Source organism: Xiphias gladius, chromosome 16 (genome assembly GCF_016859285.1).
Source record: "Xiphias gladius isolate SHS-SW01 ecotype Sanya breed wild chromosome 16, ASM1685928v1, whole genome shotgun sequence".
NCBI classification, from domain to species: domain Eukaryota; kingdom Metazoa; phylum Chordata; class Actinopteri; order Istiophoriformes; family Xiphiidae; genus Xiphias; species Xiphias gladius.
The window spans coordinates 6,849,092-6,872,152 of NC_053415.1; the positions used below are offsets into that span (position 1 = coordinate 6,849,092).

General features: G+C 39.5%; 1 protein-coding gene across 2 annotated transcripts; it reads right to left on the reverse strand.

Moving 5' to 3' along the window:
• Window positions 1-1,518: 1,518 nt before the first annotated feature.
• Window positions 1,519-22,608, reverse strand: traf3ip1 (TNF receptor-associated factor 3 interacting protein 1). 2 transcript variants are annotated; one of them, XM_040147522.1, is made up of 16 exons: window positions 22,371-22,608; window positions 20,270-20,338; window positions 17,246-17,407; window positions 16,175-16,303; window positions 15,488-15,937; window positions 15,331-15,405; window positions 14,855-14,878; window positions 13,765-13,840; window positions 13,248-13,268; window positions 11,663-11,750; window positions 9,037-9,123; window positions 8,561-8,693; window positions 8,436-8,472; window positions 8,226-8,302; window positions 2,525-2,742; window positions 1,519-2,109 (listed from the first exon to the last, which is right to left on the reverse strand). In XM_040147522.1, exons 1-16 carry the CDS (start codon window positions 22,491-22,493, stop codon window positions 1,944-1,946), a joined length of 1,935 nt encoding a protein of 644 aa, XP_040003456.1. In that variant the 5' UTR covers window positions 22,494-22,608; the 3' UTR covers window positions 1,519-1,943. The 2 variants fall into 2 exon arrangements, with proteins under 2 accessions (XP_040003456.1, XP_040003457.1); XM_040147523.1 differs by lacking the exon at window positions 22,371-22,608 and adding an exon at window positions 21,651-22,027.
• Between the last annotated feature and the right edge of the window lie 453 nt (window positions 22,609-23,061).

Here is a 23,061-nt window from a genome sequence, read left to right on the forward strand (position 1 = left end):
TTTGGAGGTCTATGCAGAGAAAAGAGCAGTCATGGCACAGTATGTACGATCATCACTTCACGTCTGAAAAATGTAACTCGTTTTGATAAACGCAGTCGCTGGTCACAATGGGGAAAAAAAAAGACAAAAAACGATTGCATTCATTAGTCCAACCAGGACGTCACAGCGAGTGTTTTTTAAAACAATTTTCTAAAAACACTGGCAGTCTACATCCTCTGAAAAGGCTATTCTGCAGTACAACTAACAGAGGTAGCAACTGCATGTGTACAAGTATTAACAATGTAAAATTACATTTGTACCATTACTTAAATATGGTAACTACATTTTCATTCCGGGAGAGATAGGCCATTATGCAAGGAAAGATTTGTATTTGTATTTCATTCACACATGGATAACAAGGTTTCCATTACTGGAATTCTGAGGAAAACTGGGACAGTGGTTACTTTCATTCTCACGTCTCTACCATCCAATCTCCAACTGCAATTATCAGCTGACTATGGCTTCATATTTTCACAGTAGCTACATGTGTAAAGCACATTTCTTAAAGCCACAGAGCTAGTAGAATATTATCGTATTATTATTTTTAATTTATAAAGATTTGAAAGTTCTCACAAAAAGTTGCCATCTATTCAAACATTCTGTCCGTCCCAAAAAAAAGGATGTTTTTGGCAAATTCTACAGTACAGTGGAAGGACCTCCATGATGGTGGCTATCCTGCATGCTCACTGCAAGGAGAATGGATCTATGCTTTTTTTGTCCCTATATGTACATTAGATTAGTGTGCCCATGTTTTGTTTTATATGATGGATTTCTTTCCTCTCTCTCTTATGCCTAACACTGATTTGCTAAAAGCCTTTTCCAAGAATCTAGAGGTTCCTCCTCCTGATCTCACTTATCAAAGTGCCACGGTGCTTCAAAAACGGAAGAGTGAATGAAATGACATATAGGTTAACCTGCAGGTATTGGTTTTTACAAGATGGGATAAGGTTGTTGTAAGCAAAGGAAATGGTTGCTGAAAATAGTCCAAATCCTTCTTTTTTTAGGGAGGGTAGCTTGATGGGAAGTAGCTTGAATGAAAAGGTTTGGGAAAAAAAGGAGAGTTAATTATGACATGTAAAAGGTCCCTGGAAATATTCAAACCGAGGTACCACAGTTAGGTAACAACTATATCAGTCAATGAGGCCACACAGGACTCTCCACATAAATCCTAGATTTCTCCAGGCAAGACATTGAAAATTTTGTTCAACTTTCCTCCTGTTTTCAACCAGGTGAATGTGCAACAATTATATTTAATTACTGTTGTATAGCTAGTCAAATAGCACTACAGCAGATGCAATAATCATCTGAAAACACCAAATCAACCAGAACACAATGTCTTCACAACTAGGAAAAATCACGTCACGTGTGCCACACCCTAAAAAAAAAAAATATTTAAAAAAAAAAAAAAAAATATATATATATATATATATATATATATATATATATTTTTTTTACTAGGTAATTAAAAGAACCAGTAAACACATTTTTAATTTGGTCTAATGATAGCTCCCTGGCTCATTCCACGTGAACAGGCACCATTACAAAACTGGGGCAAAAGATGGGGTTAGGTTAGTGTGCAGAGCAGGAAGATTAATTTTATTTATTCATTTATTTATCTGTCAGTCTTAGCAGCTGGTATATCTCCAACTTTACCATCCACTTTTTCCATTTTATCATTCATTAGGTTAGAATAGAGTCAGACCTCTAAAACATCCCACGGTGCTTTTATTTATCAAAATCAGACAGATGATGTTTATTTTCCACCCTGGTCGTGTGGTAATATGTTCAGGTCCGTCTCCTGTTCCCACAGTATCTCCTTGAAAAATAGTCTCGCCATTACTCTGAAGGAGAAAAGTCTTCAGTGCATTTTTAGAAGTTTTTCTCTGTGGACCTTGTTTCTCACTTCAGGTTCTGGAAGAGAAGTTGATTCCTGTCACCATCTTCTGGATCTTGTCTTCATTCTTCAGTATATTGGACCTTACAGCACAAATCCTGTCCTGCTGGTCCTTGATAAGCTGCTCCAGCTCAGCTAGTTCTGCTTTAAGAGGCTCCACTGCCCGGTCTGTCGCTCTGCAGCATATACAAGCATGTACACACAAAAACAAAGCAGGGATCATTAATTACTTACATGAATCACCTGAAAAACAAATAGAAAAACTGCCCACAGTGATAAGATATCTTACTCAAGCAGCCACCTCAGAGTTGCTCATTACTTTCATTTTAAGACAAAGTATTACAACACAACACAAAATATGTAAAATGAGAATGTGAAACACAGTGTTGACATTAATTTCTTTTACCATAGCAAGACAAAAAACAAGTATTATTTTGGAGGCACCATTGAATATGAAGTTCTGGAATCAGTAAACATGACAGAAAGTTAGCACCCTTGCATGACAGTCTGTATATGAGCTGGTGCCAGAAATAAAACAGACTATTTTCAACAAAACATAACTTAAAGCACGTTGTGTAGGAGCCAAACCACCTCTGCTCCTGCTGCAGGGCCTGTGCATGCTCCTTGTTCTCCCGTCGCCAGGTGTGCAGTTCAGCCTGCATGGCATCCACGTCCTCCTGGATGTAGTCCATGATCTTACCCAAAGGCAGGGAGCTGCGGCACACCGTCTGGATGGATGAGCGCAGCCGCTCAATCTCCCTTGTAACCATGTCCCGCTCTTTCTTCCGCGCTGCTTCAGACACCAAGTTCTGGAAGCGAGGGTGTTATGATGGGTGAGGTGTGGGGGATTAATACAGTGGTGCTGTCAATTTACAAAGCATGCAAACATCAAATACAATTCTAGGAGTGTATACCTTGGTATCTGAGGAATGCATAAGTGGAACTCCTCATTTAATTTCATAAACACATTGAACTGCATCAAAGTCTTGCTGAGCAAAGACAGAAACTTAAGGGTTTTCATATAATCTGCTTGATTTAACACTCAGCACTGCATCAAACAGCTGTAGGAATACACACAGAAACACACAAAAATCACTTTTGTGTCCCTAGACCAAAACATAATAAACCCTCTTTAGGAATTCTACCTTTGCCAGCAACTGGAGCAAGGCTGCATTTAGTGGTTTAGGATTTCAAGGCTAAAAATGTTAGGCAGGAATTCTACCGACCTAGCTGTATATATAAAGATCAAACGTGTGGCTGAATTATGTTGGCCAAAGTAGGGGGACTGGTTTGACTGGCTGGTGAAGGCTTCCAGTGTATGGTGTGTGGTTGGGGGGGGGGTTGCTATATCCCAATTACACTCAGTCTCTTGATGGCAAAAAGGAGGGGAAGGTATCAGGGAAGGACCGCCCTTGGCAGGGAGCAAACCCAAGGATGTTTGCTCAGCTGGGCTTCGCAAGGCCTCTGAGCGTGTGAGTGTGTGCGTGTGCGTGCGCGTGTCTGTGTGTGTGTGTGTGTGTGTGTGTAATGCGAAAGCACTCAGTATTGCAACCCTTAAGCCACACACACAAACACCAAGCAGAGGATCAGGCGAAGCATACAGTGGACACACACAGCCCCCACCCGCACTCTTGGTCTATAGTCGTTTATTTTAGTAACAGGCTGTGGCAGTGGGGTTATTTTACTACAGTATTGAGTAACAACTACTACACTTATTCATCCTTTCAAGTTCAACTCTTGGCCCAATTTATGCTATTTGGCTCCACAGATGGGAGCACCTGTCTTCATGAGGCAGCAGAAATCATACTAGCGACAGCGTGTAAACTAAATGACAGCTTCCTCTTCAAAACACACAATCTGTCATACATCCCGCTTGGGTAGGTACATATACCATTTTCCTTATCAAGCCATCTTTGAAAACAAACTAAACAGCTCAGCAATTACAATTTTTAAAAGGCAGCTTGACTAGACCAGACCACACTGCAGAAATGACATCAAACACCATTGTTTGCCATCGTTTCTTTTAAGGAAGGAAGTACACATTTCTGACAAGCTCACTCTTTGTTACCCGTTTGTGTCGGCTCAAGAGTGAGAGGGCTGAGATGCCTTGGCCCAGCGGTCCCCCTACAAGGTGGGTGGCTTTCCACTGGGCGCCGTGAACCCTGCAGTTAGACAAACACTCTACGGCTCATTCAGCCTGCCTGGCTGCGGTTTGTTCTGCATAGCCCAGACAGGACCCATGGCTTCATTCTATTTGCCGTCTTCTTGCTACCTTAGCTCCCTCTCTCATTCTCTGTTGGAAAATAAAAAAACTTGGGGTGAAAACATGACCCCTGGTTCGTGTGCACTCTGTCCGGGTGGATATAAATCACTGCTTTATGGAGGTCTCTGTCGGGGACAAGACCTGTGTGCTCCTAGTTTTCCTTTTTCTCACCCAGATCACAGAACAATATTTAGACATGGTGACCACAGAGGAGTAGGAGGTGACAGAAGAGGAAGGGGCGCAGGTTTTCCCATTATCTCAGACATGATGAGGGCTTCTGGCTGATACTAGAAAGGGCAGGTGGACAAGTAGGAGGTAGTTAGGTTTGAAGTGTTTCATACTCTTAGTATCATCTTGTAGATTAAGATATCTCTATCGTGTGAAAGTGCATAAATAAATATTTTAATCTTGGTTCCATCAGCAATTGTTTTGTTGTTGAAAGGCAAAATGTTTGTTGAGTTGAATCTTTTAATCTAATTACAAAGTCAGTGCTTGGGTCTCCTTCAAAGGAGGGACAACAGAAGGAAATGCTCATGGATGTATTATTACACTGTAAGGTACACTACAATGTGAAATTCACCCAGTCATCACATGCCTAATCAGCTTAATTAGGAAATACGTGCAAAAATGTCCTTAATGGACTGCTTATAGGGATTTTCTGGTGCAAGAGAAAAACATTCTTCAAAGTATCCTCTGACAAGAAAAATGGCTTGCAAGCAAAGGGCCTGTCAGTGGCGGAGCAACCTCTAGGGTATCATTAACTAGGAAAACAAAAATTTACACACTAGTTGAATAGCTGATAATGATAAATCAGCTTCCATTAGAAGGCAACAAGCCTCAGTCATTACTGTTCATTTATCAGCTTCACTTTGGTTTGAACAAGTGGGTGAGAATCAAATGTAAAAACCTCTCATTAGAGCTGCTTTGCCCACAATCAAGATGAATCAATTTAAGTTTAAGGTAAAGTTGGGGTGGTTCAGTGGTAAATGCACAGCAAGTTCAAATTTCAGTTGCTGAAAGCCAATAGTCTTTATGAGTGCAATTGAATTCCTCTCACATCACCACCAACTCGAACGTGAAAAAATAGGTTTTATCAAAGTATGTTAAAGATCGTTGACGACCACATATAACAACTCTAGAGCTTCTTGGAACAACTCTCTTGCCTACTGGAGCCCATTTGGAGCCACACACCCTGATGGTTTTTAAAGTGTGTTCCTCAGGCAGATCTGAGAGGTGAGCCAGGGAGCGAAGCATATGATGAGAACTGGCTCTGGACGTTGTTTATGGGCTTCCTAGTCATTTTTCATAGAAGGCCATTTAAAGGTCTAGCTAGATCATAAAAATAGCTGGGAGTCAGTGAGGTGAGGAGAAAAGCTTACAGCCAGTGAGGTTACAGGATGTTGTTGCAAGGTCACTGTAGCCCCTTGGGGAGATAACAGATCACCACCCTGGGTTACAGGGTGAACTGAAAGGAAGCTTCTAGGGGATCAATGCTAACTGACAATCAAAAACTATATTTAAATAAGGCGGTTTACCATTCAAACATTCTTAGGGAGAGAAAAAGCAACTTTAAGGATTCTGAAGATAACAGGCTTCTGATCATTATTAAAATATGTTTTCAAGGTTGAGGTCTGGCCTGATAACAGACTACTTAAGGTAGGTACTCCTCATAAACGTGAGCAAATCCCTAACAAGTCAATAAGACCTCTACAAAAATAATATGACTAATGGAATGCCACAAGGTCATTTCCTTATGTTCCAACAAAAAACGCTGGATGTTTACAAAGACACAGAGGTCTGCAGAGAGGAGTATTTATTTTTTTGACAATTCTGCAGAGAGTATTCTGGCCCTTCTCCTCCGTGCCTCTCACTCAACAGCCATCCATTTGCACGCCACAGGGTTTATTTATACATTACAAACCTTCATCAAGGCTAATTTGATGGGGGTAAAGAAAAGGGGGAAAAGAGTACACAAAAATTCTTATGAAAACTCAGCTGCTGCAAGGGCCAGATTCTGTCTAAATAAAAAGAGAAGTATCTTGGAATAATATACAATGCCGCAGAGGGGTCACGAGGAAGGTCATCCCCATAAATATACAGTAAAGTCTTTGGTCACACACACAGAGGTTGGACATGGCAAAATACAATCATTTGACTGCTTAAGTATTCCCTTTATTTACATCAGTACAGAAATGGAGCAGCTAAGCACTTGCATTAACAATAGCAAAATTAATTTAGGAGTGACAAAGCCCTGAAATAACAACTGAAATAACTGGATGGACTGGATTTCCATAAAATGTACTAAATGAACATGATGTTGAATATTATAATGTAAGGGAGACCTAAACAATACGACTTATTCAGATACTGTGTTTTGATAAACATCAGCGTTTCAAGAAATGAATTGCGGCAGCTGAAATTTCAAACCTGTCATACCACATAGAATGAGGAAGCTCAATGTTTACATTTTTGTCCCGGCATGTTTTACCGTGATTACAAGAAAAAAATCTACTCCATTAAGCTGACCTCTCCACCCTTTTATGTCAGGAAGGAAGTCATTATAGTTCTTTATACAGCTGACGAGGCAAGGCCAATAATGATGAAGGGGTGGGCTGAACTGGTCCTATGCACAGACATACCTGCTCTAAGCTGCCCCTGCAGTCCATACAGGATACCCTGAGATGAAGGACTGGAACCCCTGAAAACTGAGGAGGCTGCATTAAGAAAATTGGGATAAACTCTACAAGGCAATGCTCATGTTACACAAAGAGCTCTGCTATTTTGGATGTTTTGCCTGTGTATGTCTGTGTGTGTATGTCTGGTTGGACTTGCATTATCTTTTGAGATAAATTCTTTTTAACACAAGTGTTGAGGTGGGTAGAGCTATGTAAAAACTGTATTTAACACACGCATGTAAAGCTGGATAAATGCCGGTTCAATAAATTCCTTTCAAGCTATTTCAGTGTACTGGTGGCTAAGCTGAGACAACGTCAGGTGTGAGTTATGAGCGATGATGTCTGAGGCCACAGTTAGGAGGGGATAGATCAGAGGCCTTTGTGCATGAGTGACAGTCCAAAGCAGTGCATCCATTAGAGTCAGGGTGGTCAGCTAGGAAGGGATGCAGGGAGATTATGCTTCAGTGGAGAGGACCACCCAAAGCAGACAGCGTACACCACCTCACACCATAGAGTACAGACCAAACTGTAAGTTTCACACTGATTCATACTCCAAATAATGATGAAGGAGCACTGCTCTCTCTGGCTAATAAATAAGCTGACAGAGGGGAATGCATGAGCAACGGCAGTAATGCGTCACCTTGAGAAAGCCGGTCTATCATGTCTAATATAAAGTCTAACTCAAAGAGGAGACGAGAAGAAATGTCTTATTAGAACGCTTGTCCCCTGTGTGCAAGAAAGCTTTTATGAAAGTTGTTTAGAGCCAAAATAGGGCAAGACTGAAAACCTCAATGACTCTTGTTGTGGTGTGAATGTTTTCTGCAATAACCTGTCTCCATGCAAGTAAGGAGTGTGAACAGTCTACAAGATTGCTCTAAAAGTTAGTTCCCCAAGATGGCAGATATCCTCAAACTGTACACAGCACAGAGAAGTCGGTATTAAAAAACATAAAGCATACCTACGATATTGAGAAACCCCAGAAAACAAGCTCATTTTACTCCAGACATCTTGATGTGTGTATCAGTTGTGTGTGGTCTGTTAGAGTCCATACTTGCTTGTCTGGTTATCAACCCATCAGCTTCAGTGAAGGGGAACATTTCTGTGGTTTCAAGGCAGTGCAATTACACCTCTCCAATCCATTTGTTTATATCTTTCCTTTGATAATAACCAATGTTGCACTGTACATTTCATTATGATCAAAATACTTATCCTGTGAAGCAAACTTTCCAGAAAGAATGGCTGGTAGAACTGAGGGGGGAGGTTTATGTGGACTCTTGTGTCAATGAGCTGGAGAGAACTTGGCTGATACTGCCCTCTAGTGGAGATGGAAAATTACTACTACAACAGTCCATACCTGCTCTTTAGATTTGGGGGAGGATGGCGACAATTCATAGTCCTTCTTGGTCTCAAGGATCTTTTTCACAAGGCCACCTACAGTGAGAGAAACAGTCAGAAGAGAACTGAAAGATCTATTTCCTCAAACCACCAGGTGGGAGAGAAATCAGAAGGCAATACCGCTCCTTTTTAAAATAAGGGCAAACTAGAAGGAAATGTGAGTGTGTACCGTGTTTCTCTTCACTGTCCAGTTCTTGTGCAGGATCCTGTAATAGAAAAAGATGGTAGATAAGTAGCCCAGACTTATATTTCTCCATGTTATTTAAACAACTCACTGTTTAAGTCACTCCCCACCTCCATATCAGGAACATTTGAGGGTGGAGGGACAGCCTCCTCCACAAGAAATTGCTCATCTTCATCCTCCTCGTCCTCAGACAGCTTCTTCCCATCTATGATGACAGGTGCTGAGGGCTTGGCACTAGAGAGTCTGGAAGAAAGACGAAGACCTTGACTCATGTCTAACTGAAAACGTATATGGTATTTACTTTATGGGAGGCATAGGACACCTTATGGGCACTTTTATCAGATGTAACTGTTGGGGGACTGGTTAGACTTGCTCCACTTTCTCCATTATAAGATAACTACAAACACTATCTTCATCCAGTGTGTTCCCTCCATTTGGTTTAATAATCTAAGTGATCAATCTGTCCCGCTGGCTGGAACGAGACTTGTGTTCAGACTAAGAATTTACTGACAAAAAAGAGGAGGCATTTTTACTAGCCAGTATAAATTAGACTTATGACATTAATGAATATGTGTGGTGAAGTCACCTCTCAGCTGAAGTCACGTCACTGTAACTCTCCTGCCTCTTGACTCGAGGAGGTGCTGGGCGAGCACTGCTGGGCCGTGTTATTCGTCTGTTGAAGTAGGATTAAGGGATTGTAAATATTACTGAAATAAGCTGTTAAACTAACAATTTTAAAACTTAATATGTTTGCATTTATAAAAGTAATTTTTGTTTAGTTTCACAAGCTGTGTTATTTTTACTTGACGTCTTTTACAAGACTAATTCTCTGTTAACAGCTCTGTGAGATTTGCCAAATGTCTACTTTGTGACAGCTACACTACGTCAGGTCAGATTTTGGGATAAAGCTGTTGCTTGGAACAATAAACTTTCAACGTATGAATAACAGTAAAACTGCTATAACACAGCTGCCCAACCAATTTTATCTGACTAGTCATTTAAAGAACAGAACATTTACAATTATCCAAATAAGGCAATTATTAAACTGTGTAATCTACTGGAATTGATCCTGGATTGGTTTCAGAAGCAAACTACAACAATTTTATATGAATAAAAAAAGCAATACAATTGAATGCAGTGCAATAACACTCAAATTAGACCCTCTAAAATTACTTGATTACTATAATTAGTCAAATCACCATCGCTCTCACACAGTCTCATCAAAACATACTGAGCTTTAGAAATGTAATATTTATTGAATGACAATTGTACAGTATGGCATTATATTGAATATTGTTCAGGTATTGGTCACAGTGTGCTAACGTATTTAAACGTGTTTTACAGATAAACATGAGAGCAGCTTAAGTAGTGGAAGAGAGTAATGGAGAGAATATGACATCAAATTGGAGTGGTGTTTTTTTTGTAAGTGAAGGATAATGTTCGATTAATATCCTTTTAAGTACCTCTGTCACGATCCTGCCTTAGCCCTGTTTATTTTGGCCGCTCTGTCCCAGCCCCTGCCACTCTCTATCCGGCTACCAGATGTCTTTAGACTTTCCTCCCTGTCCCAAACACCTGTCTGCTAGACTGCGGCCGAAAAGTAAAAAAAAAAGTCCTTTCTAACCACTTTTCCTTGACCTCAATGGAAAATGTCATGGGGTCAAGGACTTAGGAAAAAGACAACCACGGTGCTAAGAGAATCCGACTCCACTTACAATAAGGTACGTAATTATGTGACGCCGGATGTTATTGACATAGATCTGCCATGGAGAAACTACAACGTGCCGAAAATTGACTACAAAAAGCACATCTTAGATACTTCTCCCTGTGCGTTTTTACGTAGTTGTTTATTGTAGGCTATATGAACGCCGACATCCCGGTGAAAAATATTACTTCATTACCAAGGCTGGAATTGAAATGAAAAAGGAATATAGGCTACCAGGAACAAAAGTAAAAGGAAATGCTTGTCACATTGAGAATGGTTTCTCATGCTCATCCTCCTGTCTCCTCATATTTAGCAACATGAATCCCAATTAGTATGATTGTATGAAAATAATTGTTACATTTATGGAAGGTAGGCATAACACTTAAGGCCTACAAATCTACTACGGTACATATCATTTTTTTAAGTTTCGAACATGTTGAATTAAAAACATTATCTGGCTAAAAATGTCTCATATCCCTTTTTCTTGAAAGACAGACAGAGGGAAAAAAACCCCAGTATTTTTACTTTAATACTTAAACTACATTTTGCTGCTAATACTTAGGTACTTTTACTCAAGTATGATATTCCATGCAGTACTTTTTTGGTTCTTTTACTTAAGTAAAAGATCTGAATACTTGCTTTGCCTTTATTAAGGAAAGGATTTCAGCTTCTGTGACTGAAGTACAATTAATTAATTAATTATATTCCTAAAGGCTGGCAATACAACAACGCTCCAAATGAAGATATATAACTAATGCAAACTGAGCATAGGTTACTCTACATTAACTTCACTTTGCTAATATTCTTAACAGCAGCGCAACGTTCATAGTTCGCCTGTGGGTATAACACTGTAGAAAGTTAATACGTAACGGTAACATACATGGTGATCTGTGTCCCTTTTCGGTCATGAACGTTTGTTTGCGTGAATGGACGAATGGGGCGTTGCTTTAAATGCTGCTACTGCAAGGAATCGTGGGACGACATTTCTGCTTCCCTTTCGTAAAGGATAGTCCAGTGTATGTTATGCTAACGGAGATAAGATAGGAAGCGCCGAAGCTCCTTTCTTTAGCATTTGGAGAATTTGACCCGCTCTTATCATGTATGCCAATTAGATACTTATGGGTCATTTCACTCATGTAGGGACCTTCCTACGCAAAAAGGACAATTCGAACACAGCCCTACTCTCTGTCACCAGACCTTCCCTGCCCACCTACAAACCAGTTCCCATTTCCTTCATTGGCTCCCCTGCATATATACCAGCCCCTTTTCCCCACTCAGTTGCCAGATTGTCAAGTTCTTTGTGTTCTTTGTGGACTGCTGTTCTGTGTTCCCGATGCCTGAACTTAGCTCCCTGCAAGCTTTTGTTATCGTACCTTCTAATAAAGTCCCTTCACTGCACCTGCTTGTGAGTCAGCATATAGGTCCTCCCTAACTCTGCTCCGTACACCAATTTTGACAACCTCAGCAAAGTGTGTATTAATCGAGATGAGGTGTTGACTGTACAGACCTTGAATGCATGTCAGATGGCACTGAGGAGCCTGCAGCATCTCCATTTTCCTGAGCAACAGGTCTCTGGGCTAACTGAGTATCTCCGTCTGTGAGGCGACAACAATCACTTGTAGTAAGCACAGTATAATATAGCAAGGATTAGATCTATCCATAGCATGGTGGCTGCTGAGACTGTGTGCACACCTTTGTAACAATTATGTACTGTCATTTTCTCTGGCTTAAATGATGCCACTCTGAAAAAGCTCCAGCTACAAATACTGGCATGATTCAGCCATATAACTTTAGCTGTTGCCCCCTTGCATTGAATTCCAATGCTAAGCATGATTTGAATGCTCTGTTCTAAAACTCCCTGTATTCCTTCATATGCTTTTAAGAGTAACTTAAAACCCCCTGAAAATCTGGTCTTTGCTGACCTTCAGTGGTTTAACTTCACACCTGGATGCAGTGATGTACAGCTGTACTTGAGAATCACGTGACATGACTGTTGGGTGTGGTTAAAGATTCAAAAGAGCAAATTTCTGACCCAAGCCAGAGGTTAAGCAGGTTTGAAGCTTTCAACCAGAGAGATCAATAGAACAGCTTTTTAGGCTGGTGTTCAGACACACTCTAAGATCTGAGCAGGTATGCTGCTTCATTGTCCCAAGACCGAATAAATAACCTCAAAAGACAGCACTGTTATAGTGTTCCCCCTTTCTTTGAAATAAACTTCCAGTTGCTGTGAGGGAAGTCGGCCTGTTGTACTGCTGCTCCCTGTTGTGCTATGTGCCTGACTCCAGCCTGCATGTTTTCTGTTGTGTGTGTTGTTGTCTCCTGGATTTTGAATGATATGAAGACTGACTATTGGGCCCAGAAAGACATATCATCATTTTGGACACTGAACTTTTCTGGAATTGCTACAGACCATTATAACTTTCTGTTTATTTCTGCAAATGTCTTTTTCCCACATTCAGCTCCTATTCTATTGCACACCCCAGAGACTTTGGGCTGGGTCAGGAACCACTGCTATTCTAGGCCTGTAAAGCCCACTGAAACACACTATCTGATATTGGCTTTTACTAATAAACTTGACTGACTTGCTCAGATGCTTTACCAAAGAATATCATTGATCTTAATCACTAAGTGAGTTACTCAATAACTCACTGAGTGATTGCACTCACTCTCTGACTAAATGTGGAGCCTGAACCCAAAGCAGCATTCTGACATTTTGGAGAAGACATTTCTTTGCTACTTTACTGTGAGTCACATTAGAAGATCAATTGATTTTATGTCTTGTGTTTCCAGTACAGAGGTAGTTAACATAACATACAGTAGCTGCCAGGGTTTTTTTCAGGACGTTAAATTAAAAGTCATCACCAAATGTATGGGTTATTTGGTTTATTTATGGGAGTGATCAATGTCAATACTCCCCATCTCAGTTACTGCAGCTTCCCATGACAATCCTCAAAATCCATCTTAGATCAAGTGCATTAAGTCTCATTTATATTGACCCCATTTCTACAGGACAAAAATCCTGTGTGAATGTTAAAAACCTTAATATGCTCTTCCTTGCGTGCAGCTGCATAAGAGGGACAGAGGACACTTACCTCCCTCACTGTCAGATTCATCTGTTGAGAGCAACAAAAGACAAGGCATTGTTGGTGTCATTTCTAATATAACTATGAAAATAATTACAGTGCTCTGTAATTATTTTCGTGTCACACGCTACGTAAAGAGTATGAAAAACAGATGAATCAAGAGGCCTTGTATCTCTATAATATTTTTAGGGAAATATTTTTGTGGAAAACCTTTTCCCAATGTCAGTTCTATGAAGCTTTTATTGCCTGCCATCAGTAATCCTGATGAGTCACTCCTACCTCCCACTGAGGGAACTATTCAGTGATTTTATTAGACGAGTGGAAAGCAAACAGAAAGCAGTCAACTGTAAAATCAATTTTAACATACTAAAGAACTAAAGAACTCTTCTAAAGAACTCTTCTGTTAATGATTAAAGCGCAGTCAATAACATTATATTGGACATCTGTATTAACTATGTGAGATGTTTTTCATTGGTATTGGTGATTAAAATAGGATGTTGGTGGAGAATCAGTTTTGGGGGGTTACCTTGGCCTCCAATTTTGGGTCTCCGCCTCTGCCCTTTGGCAGATGAAGGCCGAGGTATTCTGACTTTACTGTCAGACTGTGGGAGGAGGAAAGACAAGCAGGAAAAAGATAAAACTTCAGTATAATACGCACCGAAAGGCAACACATCACTTGCTATTGGTTAGGATTGTAGAAGCATTAATATAAATATAAATATATCAGAAAACCTATTAACTTATTTTAACTACCAGCAAATGTAACTTGTGGTGTCATACTGAAAAAAAAATTAAATTTTTGCATTTAGCCACATTCTAGCATAGTAAACAAGCAAGCGCAGTTTCCTTTTGGAAAAGAAAAAATGACAGAATGCAAAGTGGCTGCTGTAAGAGAGAGAATAAGCATTGGAAGCTTCAACACCAGAAATTTAATAAATTATTTGCAGAAGCATTATGCAAAAAATATATAGCAATGGAGCTGAATGAGAGTGTGTGAGAGAAGGCAAGTGTGTTATAGCAACAAAATACTATAGGATGGAATAATAAGAACCCCCCTCAAAACAGCAACAACATAAAGCTGGAAATGGAGCTATATAGTGTAATATAATTGTGCTGAGTAACCAACTCCTTTCCATGGTTGAAAACGAGAGGTTTTATGCGTAACTGAACATTCAAGCCTTGCTACACACTGCCAAAGCAACATCTCATTTTCGAAATGGCTATCCAACATCTGAAAAAGCAAGTTAGTGAAGTGAGCTGTTTTACAGCTGACCTATGAAGCTAAAACATACAGCATGCCCCATGTCATTCAGAAGTCAGACAGCACACTGGTTAGACTTATGTTTAGCATTGCAAAAGTGGTCCAGAGTGAACAGCTGCATTGCTCACACACAGGGAATTCCCTTATGGCAGCAGTAGGGATATTAAATGCATGGTAAAAAGCAAAGAACATGTCATTTTACAAAGTAAAGCCAGAAGCAGGTTGCTCGTGAATGGCGACGGCTTGAAAACCATTCAAAATGGAAAGGGAATATTGGAGTGTAATTGCATTGACAGATACTCGATACGTCATTTTCTGAAATGAAAAAGTGTTATTGAGTACGGTGTGTTCTTACCTGGTTTTCAACTGCTTCTGCAGGCTGTATACAGCAAAGAACACAGCATTACGCCACGTCACATTTATCAATTATACAATTAATAAGACAGCACAAGACCTCACGTCTTATACATTACAGCCCATATTAGCACTAAACCAAGTAGCCAGCCACCCCGAGACATTCTAACACTAAATCGTCTGCAATATACACTCTAATTTTCTACTGATTGTTTCTGCAGGGTTGAATACCTCTTCAGTTGGTTTTGGTTCCTTGGAAGAATAAGAGGCACAACATAAGAAAATTAATTAGATTTTTTATAACCTGAATAAAATGTTTAATTTTTCAACTATGTAAACACATAAAATTAGTGACTAACTCTATGCTTCTTAATTGGCTGATTTAACATACAGGAAATGGTCTCAATGACTGACATAATATTATGTGTCAATGGAAGTCTAAAAAGTGTGTGCTTTAGGCCAAAGGATAGAACTTACAGCTGTCACAGGTTTGGCTGTTTTGCTGGGCTCTTCTGAGCTGGGTTTCTGCTGTGGTTCCTCCGATACTCTGGTCTAAGCACAAACATACACATTAAATGTAAATATTAGCATTTGTTGCCAACACATAAGATGTGCGTGGGCTTCAGAGGTATACCTTGCTATTGGCATTCTCTATACTGTTGTTCCTCTCTTCCCCCTCTTTGTGTCGCTCTCTCTCTTTCTCCCGTTCTTTGTCTCTGTCTCTATCTCTTCGTTTTTCCTTGTCTCTTTCCAGGTCTCTGTGGGAATCCCTCTCTCTTGCCTTTCCCCGCTCCTTAGCCCTCTCTTTGTCTTTTTCTCTTTCTCGATCCCTCTCTCTGTCTTTCTCCTTTTCCCTATCTTTAACTCGTCCTTTGTCTCTATCCTTGTCTCGTTCCCGGTCTCGGCTCTTGTCTTTGTCACGGTCTTTGCCGTGCTCCTGTTCACTGCGGTGGTGCTTGTCAGAGCGTTCCCTGTCCCGGTGGTGCTCTTTCTCCCCATCTCTATGTCGACTCTCCTGCTCTTTGGGCTGGTCTGGGTCCTTCTGGTCCCGGCTCCCACTGCGCTCTGTAATTTTTTTCTTCTCCTGTAATAGTTAATATCAAAACAAAGGGTGAGGAGTTAATGCTTGCCATACCCACATGCTGGTAAACTCATCATTTGAACATATTTATATATATAACAGTTTTTAAACCAAGCATGTAGCTTGCAAGGCTAAAGGCTAAAGGCTAGAACAAAAAATACATTTCACACCATGTGTAGGACTGAGCAGTATGTGACACATTTAAAATTCCACACTTTGAGCGGGGCTGAGGAGTCTCACCTCTCTATCCAGGTGACGTTCACGTCCTTCCCTATTCTCCTTGTCCTGGGACCTGGAGGTGCTAGCCTTGGTCTTCATGTCCACCTTTTCTCCTGCAAGTACTCGCTTCACTGCATCATCACTGGACATCTACAGATTATTTGCAAAAGAGTCATTCAATTTCATACAGCGATAATATTAATGAGTAACACTGACTGCTGTTTGACTGAGCAACCACAACGGTACTGTAGCATGCAGAGGAATGTCTACAAATCATGTCAGAAAGCATCTCCTTTTCTAATGTGTCCTTAAGCAAAACTCTTTAAAAAAAAAAAAAAAAAAAAAAGGGGGTTCAATTATGCATCACAAAATGACACAACAGCAATTAGGTAAAAGTTGTTATCACCAGCGATAAGCATTCCTCAGAGAAGAGGAATACCCGATTTAAGAGAACAAAAATGATCAAAAAGCTCAGCAACCAATTGCCATTTTGGTATTCTTTATTGGATTTATCAGCAAGCATGTAGTGTGTATATGAACAGCTGCCACATCTGACTCAGTTTATACATTACATTTGAACACTTATTTGAATGTGTCTTACTTTCAGAGCTAAGTCCACATTAAAGACATTCTCATGTTTTTGCTAAGTTCTCATTACTTTTGTTTCGTACAAGTTGAAAAATCTGAAATACTATCTCTATTATAATTGTAAGCAGATGGCTTCAAAACAGCAAACCCTTGTTGCATAAAATCTGAAAGGAATACATTAAAATTGCTAAGAATTGTCTACATGACATGATATCAAAGCTATCCCCCAGGCCCCAGCTCATCTGTTTACACTCCATCTCCAGAGTGCAATTAAAATATTACAAAGTTTTCCCTGAGGCAGCTAGACAGAATTGCCAAGAGTATATTATATTTTGATGTGACTGAATTTTCTTTTTACGTAGTACCATATATTTGTGTCTTCAGCATAAACTAGACAACACTGTCATTGACTGAATTTGAGAAACTGGAGAATTGGAATGTGAGTGTTTTAAATTTCACAGTCAGATTTTCACTGTGTGTGTTTAATCTTCCAAGAGGACAGACCTTGTTGAGGCAGCACTTGGCGATGGCCTGCAGCAGCTCATTGGTTTTCTCAGGCTCATGGCCAGCCACAATGCGTGCTGGCTTTGCTGCCAGGGGCTCGCCACTCACCAGCATCACGACATCTATGGCTTTCTGGAGGAAGGCTATCTTAGAGTCTTTATCCTAGAAAGATAAAAGATGCGGTGGTAACCAGGAGAGTGCACAGGAGAGACATGGGATATGATATGGTTGTGAAAGTAAAGGAACTCCAGTGGGAGTTATTTTGCAATGCAGTTTAGAATGATTAAACCCTGCATATGCCTGCAGATTTCAACACAAGTTACTCCTAACATGCTGCAATACTATATAGTACGTATAGTTGGGCATAGTTGCTGGGTATCAAACTTGGTCCAATTTCTGACTATAACTGGCCCAACAATCACACTTTGTGTGCACCCTTTGACCACAAATCCTCTCCTTTCCTGACCCGGCTACTTAAATTAACATGTAATATTTGACCTTGCAAGGTGTAAATCTTAAAAATAATTTTCTACATATTTTAATTTTGACTAAACTGTTAGTAGTGTAATGGCTAGTTTTCTGAAGATGACATCTAGCCATTCAAGGGCAAATCCTGAATCTCTAAAGGCCAATGAGTAACAGGTTGGCCTTTGTAAGGCAACAGGGAAAAGGAAACAGTAAACCTGGATTTACAACAAGGACTGCCTGCAGACAGCGAAAAACAAACAAACCATCCACCCCTCCTTAAATTTAATTCTTGCATTAGGTGTGTATTTTGTATATCTATCCAAGTTGGGCTAACTTTTTTCTGTATTATCAATTACTTTGTTTTGTACTGTTTTTAACGTTATGTGGTGAAGCTAAAGATAATTTTCCCACAACATGGATAATAAAGCTCCTAACATTAATATTAACAGGAACATTCTAGCAGGCATATAAATAGAACAGACATTATTCCAGACAATTGACCGGCTAAGCAGTGCTTCTAGTCTATCATCCTGCTGCATCTGAGAAACCTGCCAACTGTGTAACATAAGTACCAGCTGGTCCTGGTGCCACCACCTGGCCTGTAATATCTGATAATAGCCAAGCTTTTGCAGTGTTCCCTTTATGAAATTTCTAGTCAGTAACATGCTCTTGCACAAGGGCTTTCTACACAATTAATAAAATAAATAGCTGCCATTAAATATAAGAGAGAATGAGTGGTAGGTATTACATTTTAAAATATCTGAAAATTTCAGATAATAGATGAAAACAATTGTATTATTGTAGAGGCACAACAGTTTGACCCCTAAAAATATCATGTCTGTGACATCATCTTAAGAATCACAGTCAAATAGGAATGTGTACTCAATGTGCATTTTCCTGGTAGACCCAGTTAAACCAGGATATAAGTGAACTATTAGTTAAAGGGGCTAAGGAAAACTGGACACAAAAGTGAATTCTCTAGGATTCATCCCCAGCCAACAGACACAAAACTTTGGTATCATCTTTGACTTAGACCAAAACGTAAGGGCCCATATGGGATATGTTACCAAATCTGCTCTTGATTGAAGAGATCATTTGATATATCAGATACACACAGATTTTGGGGGTGTCCTTCTTTATTCCATATATGCCTACAATCCTCAATCAACTCTTCTCACCTCCGAGACTTATGACTAACTATTTTAAATTGTAAATACAATGACAAATTAACAATTTAATTACACTTAATCATCCTTTAACTTGTAAGGCATCTATTTTTGAACACTAACATTTATCTAAACCTTTTCTCCTGCTACCCTAGCACCTTTCAATCCAGTTTTGGGGTCAGCTTTCAAACAGCAGACTTGAGTTCTGACACCTTGACAGGCCCTCAATCATGTCCTGCCAGATCCTCTCACTCAAGAGTGTGTTGCACAGTCAGCGTGTAGGGTTACCTCCACACACAGACACCCTTAGACTGTCCCATACAACACACAGGTGATCTCCTACACAAGTAAGGCTGCTGCTTAGGACATTAATACATATCCTATACACACGAAAGCACATAAACCCATACAAATGAATATGAGAGGAATACTATCAAGCAGTGGTGGAAGAAATATTCAGATCCTTTACTTAAGGAAAAGTACCAATACAGCAATGTAAAAGTACTCCTGCATGAAAAATCCTACTTAAGTAAAAGTACATAAGTACTAGCAGCAAAATGTAATTAAAGTATTAAATTAAAAATACTGGTTTGGTCCCTCTGACCGATATATTATTACATATTACATCATTAGATGATGAATAATGAAGCATCAGTGTGTAGCAGCATGTAACTGTTGTAGCTGCTGGAGTAGGAGCTAGTTTGAACTATTTTATATACAGTTTTATATACAGGGACACCAGATAAATATCAGGGGTCCTGACATGATTAATGGGAGAGGAAAGAAGAAAAAAACACAGTTCTGACACATAAATCTGTTTTCAGTTTTTGGACTTTTTCCGTATTTGATTTTTGGTGAAAAATTGGATCATTTGAACATTTATTGAAATGAAAACTTGAGAAGTTTAGAGGGAAAATCACAATTTGGTGGAGGTGTTAACATATCATACTAATCTGAAGTGTGACCCACACTACACACTGCTTCTTGTAAGACGTCAGAAGCCCCTGTTTTAATCTCTCTATTAACTATTCTGTATTTTAAAAGCTTGTTATATTGTCCATTGTGTAAATTCTTCATCCTCAAAGTAACTAGTAACTAAAGCTGTCAAAAAATGTAGTGGAGTAGAAAGTACAATATTTCCCTCTGAAATGTAGTGGAGTGGAAGTATGAAGTAGCATAAAATGAAAATACTCAAGTAAAGTACCTCCATTTGTACTTAAGTACAGTACTTGAGAACATGTCCTTAGTTACTTCCCACTACTGCTATTAACTAAAGAATTTTGATATCGGTTTTGTGTGGCAGGAGGCCAGAGGTTAGAAAAACAAACAAACAAACCAAAAAACAATAGCCACACAGCCTGACCCATTGGACTGAGTGTAGTAAACTTACCTTAACATTATCTGACTTCATTTCATTCTCTCCATACAGGCCTTTCATAAAACCAGTTGTCCTGATGACCTGAAAGTGGTGAGAAATAGAGGTTTCATACTTAATTATTAGATAATTTGCAACATTAACCATTTTATATACCTAAAACTTAAAAATACATACTGTAAACGACCATCAGGCAGCTATACCACAGCATCAGCTATAAAGCGGCTGATGTAAAAGTCCTCATTTCCACAGTCTTTTTATATAATTTCCCAGTATGTAGCACTAATGTTTTGCTAATGAACACTAATAGCATTAACAAAGTTATTTTGATAAACAAAAATTTAAACATATTTAATCTACAGGTGAATTAGTGTAAGTGGTTCTGTGGGACCACAGAAAGAAAACAGAAAAAACATAACCACATTTAATTAACTCACATATTTTCAAAAATAACATTCTGGCCTTAATAGTACAGTTCTGCAGTATATTCTTCTAGTGAAAATTCAGTTTTTGGATAGCCCAATCCTTAAGTCAAACACATTGCTAATAAGAGGAAAGGAGTCAAACGTGTTGAAACGCTTCCCTTTATCAAATATACATGAACTAACAGTGAAATATGAGACTGTCCAACAGATGGAGAGTGAGAATGAGATCTCACTTCTGTTTAGAAAAGTGAAACACATTTTACTCTGCTTTACATCTAATGTCAAAAGGCTTTTTGTTGAGTGTAAGAAGTTAACAATCAAAAAGAAAGGAAATGTGGTTGAGAAAAAGCAGCGTTGTGTCTGATGTAGTGTTTCCTGTGGTATTTTATGTAGCACTTAATGGTAACATTAACATTAACCTCTGTTACCTGGCCTCCTATCACTTAGAATTTTTCTGCCAGTGTTTGTGTTGATATATTGGTGTTTGTATGATATCAATATCAAAAAACTAGATGCCATTTTATAACAGAGAAGGAGTCACTATTAAGTTTCAAAAACTGACCAGAGGAGGATTATTTTGGTATTATCAAATAAAATAGCAAAACATAAGTTTTTGGTTTTAACCTTTTTGGGAACCAGTTAGCTGTAGCTTCCTAATGTCCACATGATATACAATCTGCACCAGAATGAAGGAATTGATGAAGGGTATGTACACTTTGTATATTCTAACCACGTTTTCTTTGTTGTACACAAAATAGAGATAAACAAATGCTTGTGATTAGCAGGTGGTAGCTGATCGCGGTCTGTACCTGACCTTCTCTTCAACTGAGAGTGACAGCTGCTTAACTGATATCAACTTCCTAGGAATTTTGCTGTGGAGTCATCACTGAGCTTCTAAAGCCCTTCCCATATTCACAAAGAAGGGCTTCAAGTTGATCTGAAACTTAATCATATACGTATGTGTACCTTACTTTGTAAGGAGTTTTGAAGACCACAATCAGAATCCAGGAACGGTAACAATGTTTTCTAATCACGGCGAGTAAGTGAATCAAAGTATAACGCAGCTAATCCTTAGTTTCCCCTCTTATCAAACAACCCAGCTTCGATAAGCTGCTCAGCGTCCGTGGTCTCAACGTGACGGGTTCGAAGAAGCAGACAAATTTAGCAAACTTAGCAGTCTCATTCGTTTCATCCTGGTTAGCTTACCACAGTGGATAGTAATGGGCTAGTTTATCCCTGTACGGGGGCTCAAGTCGTGCCTAGCAACTAGACGACGCCGTTGACATGGCTAGCTAATTAGCTAACCCACAGCATTAACTTGATATAGGACCTACTATTGTATTGCCGGTGAACGTTAGCAATTCTTTGTTTAGTTGATGATTGACCTTAATGGTTTAACTGCTTGGCAAGCCTTATTCTTGCTACGACAGACAAATTGATGGCTTGAGAAAAGCTGCGGAGTCGGTAACGTTTCTGCGAAGTTAAAGTTACTTAACTTACTTGGTTAGCTTAGTCCATGCTAACGTTGGTGTAATAGCTAGCTAACTGTCTCGCTTATCTATGTTATAAATGACACACGTCCCGTTGGAGTTAGCCTTTTTTTTATATAAATGTAGGCAAACTAAGCTCCCCGTGTTTGTTAAACAAACGCCAGCTTGCATCTGCACATAACATTAGCAAATAAGTCTCACCTCACTGAAGATGTCATGAAGGTATCGAAACGGGGGCTTGCTTAGCAGTTTCTCCGTGAGAGGCGGTTTCTTTATCAATTTGCCCAGCGTGTCCTGGGTCTTTTTTGCCACCGCCGCATTCATGGCAGCAGCCAAAAGTAAAGCTAAGTGACTTAAGCGCAGATGCGAGAGCAAAATCTAATCCGGAGTGGATACAATTTGGTAGGCTCTCTTGTGTGGTTGCTATGTCAATATTCTGCAATCCCACAGTGCATCATTACTGGAGACTGCGCCTGCGCTGAGGGTTTACGGTTGCTAAGCGCTGCCGTTGTCCATAGCAACAGCTAACAATCTGCAACAAAACTGTGGTAGAGTAATGATAGATAGATAGATAGATAGATAGATAGATAGATAGATAGATAGATAGATAGATAGATCAAACCATTTTAGGATTAAAAAAAATGACAACAGTAAACACAGCGTGTGTCATCTTATTAGACAACAACAATCCTTAGCAGAAATGGGTCAAATATCATTGTAATGCAACTCTGTTTCTGGGATACAGTCAGGGTCCCTGTCACAGCTCTGTGTAAAGTGAATAGTGAAAAGAAAATTGAGTGGGTCTTTATGAACCTGTGGGGTCAGATCCCCTTTAAAGTGCTTGACAATGCCCCCAAACATATTGCCAGAGTCATAAAGAACTTTCTGCAAC

Coding starts and splice junctions, on each gene's coding strand:
- traf3ip1 (XM_040147522.1), bottom strand. CDS start 22,493: ATGAATGCGGCGGTGGCAAAAAAGACCCAGGACACGCTGGGCAAATTG. Junction 20,339..22,370: donor TTCATGACATCTTCAGTGAG/GTGAGACTTATT, acceptor CACCACTTTCAG/GTCATCAGGACAACTGGTTT. Junction 8,473..8,560: donor CAAATGTTCCTGATATGGAG/GTGGGGAGTGAC, acceptor TTTCTATTACAG/GATCCTGCACAAGAACTGGA.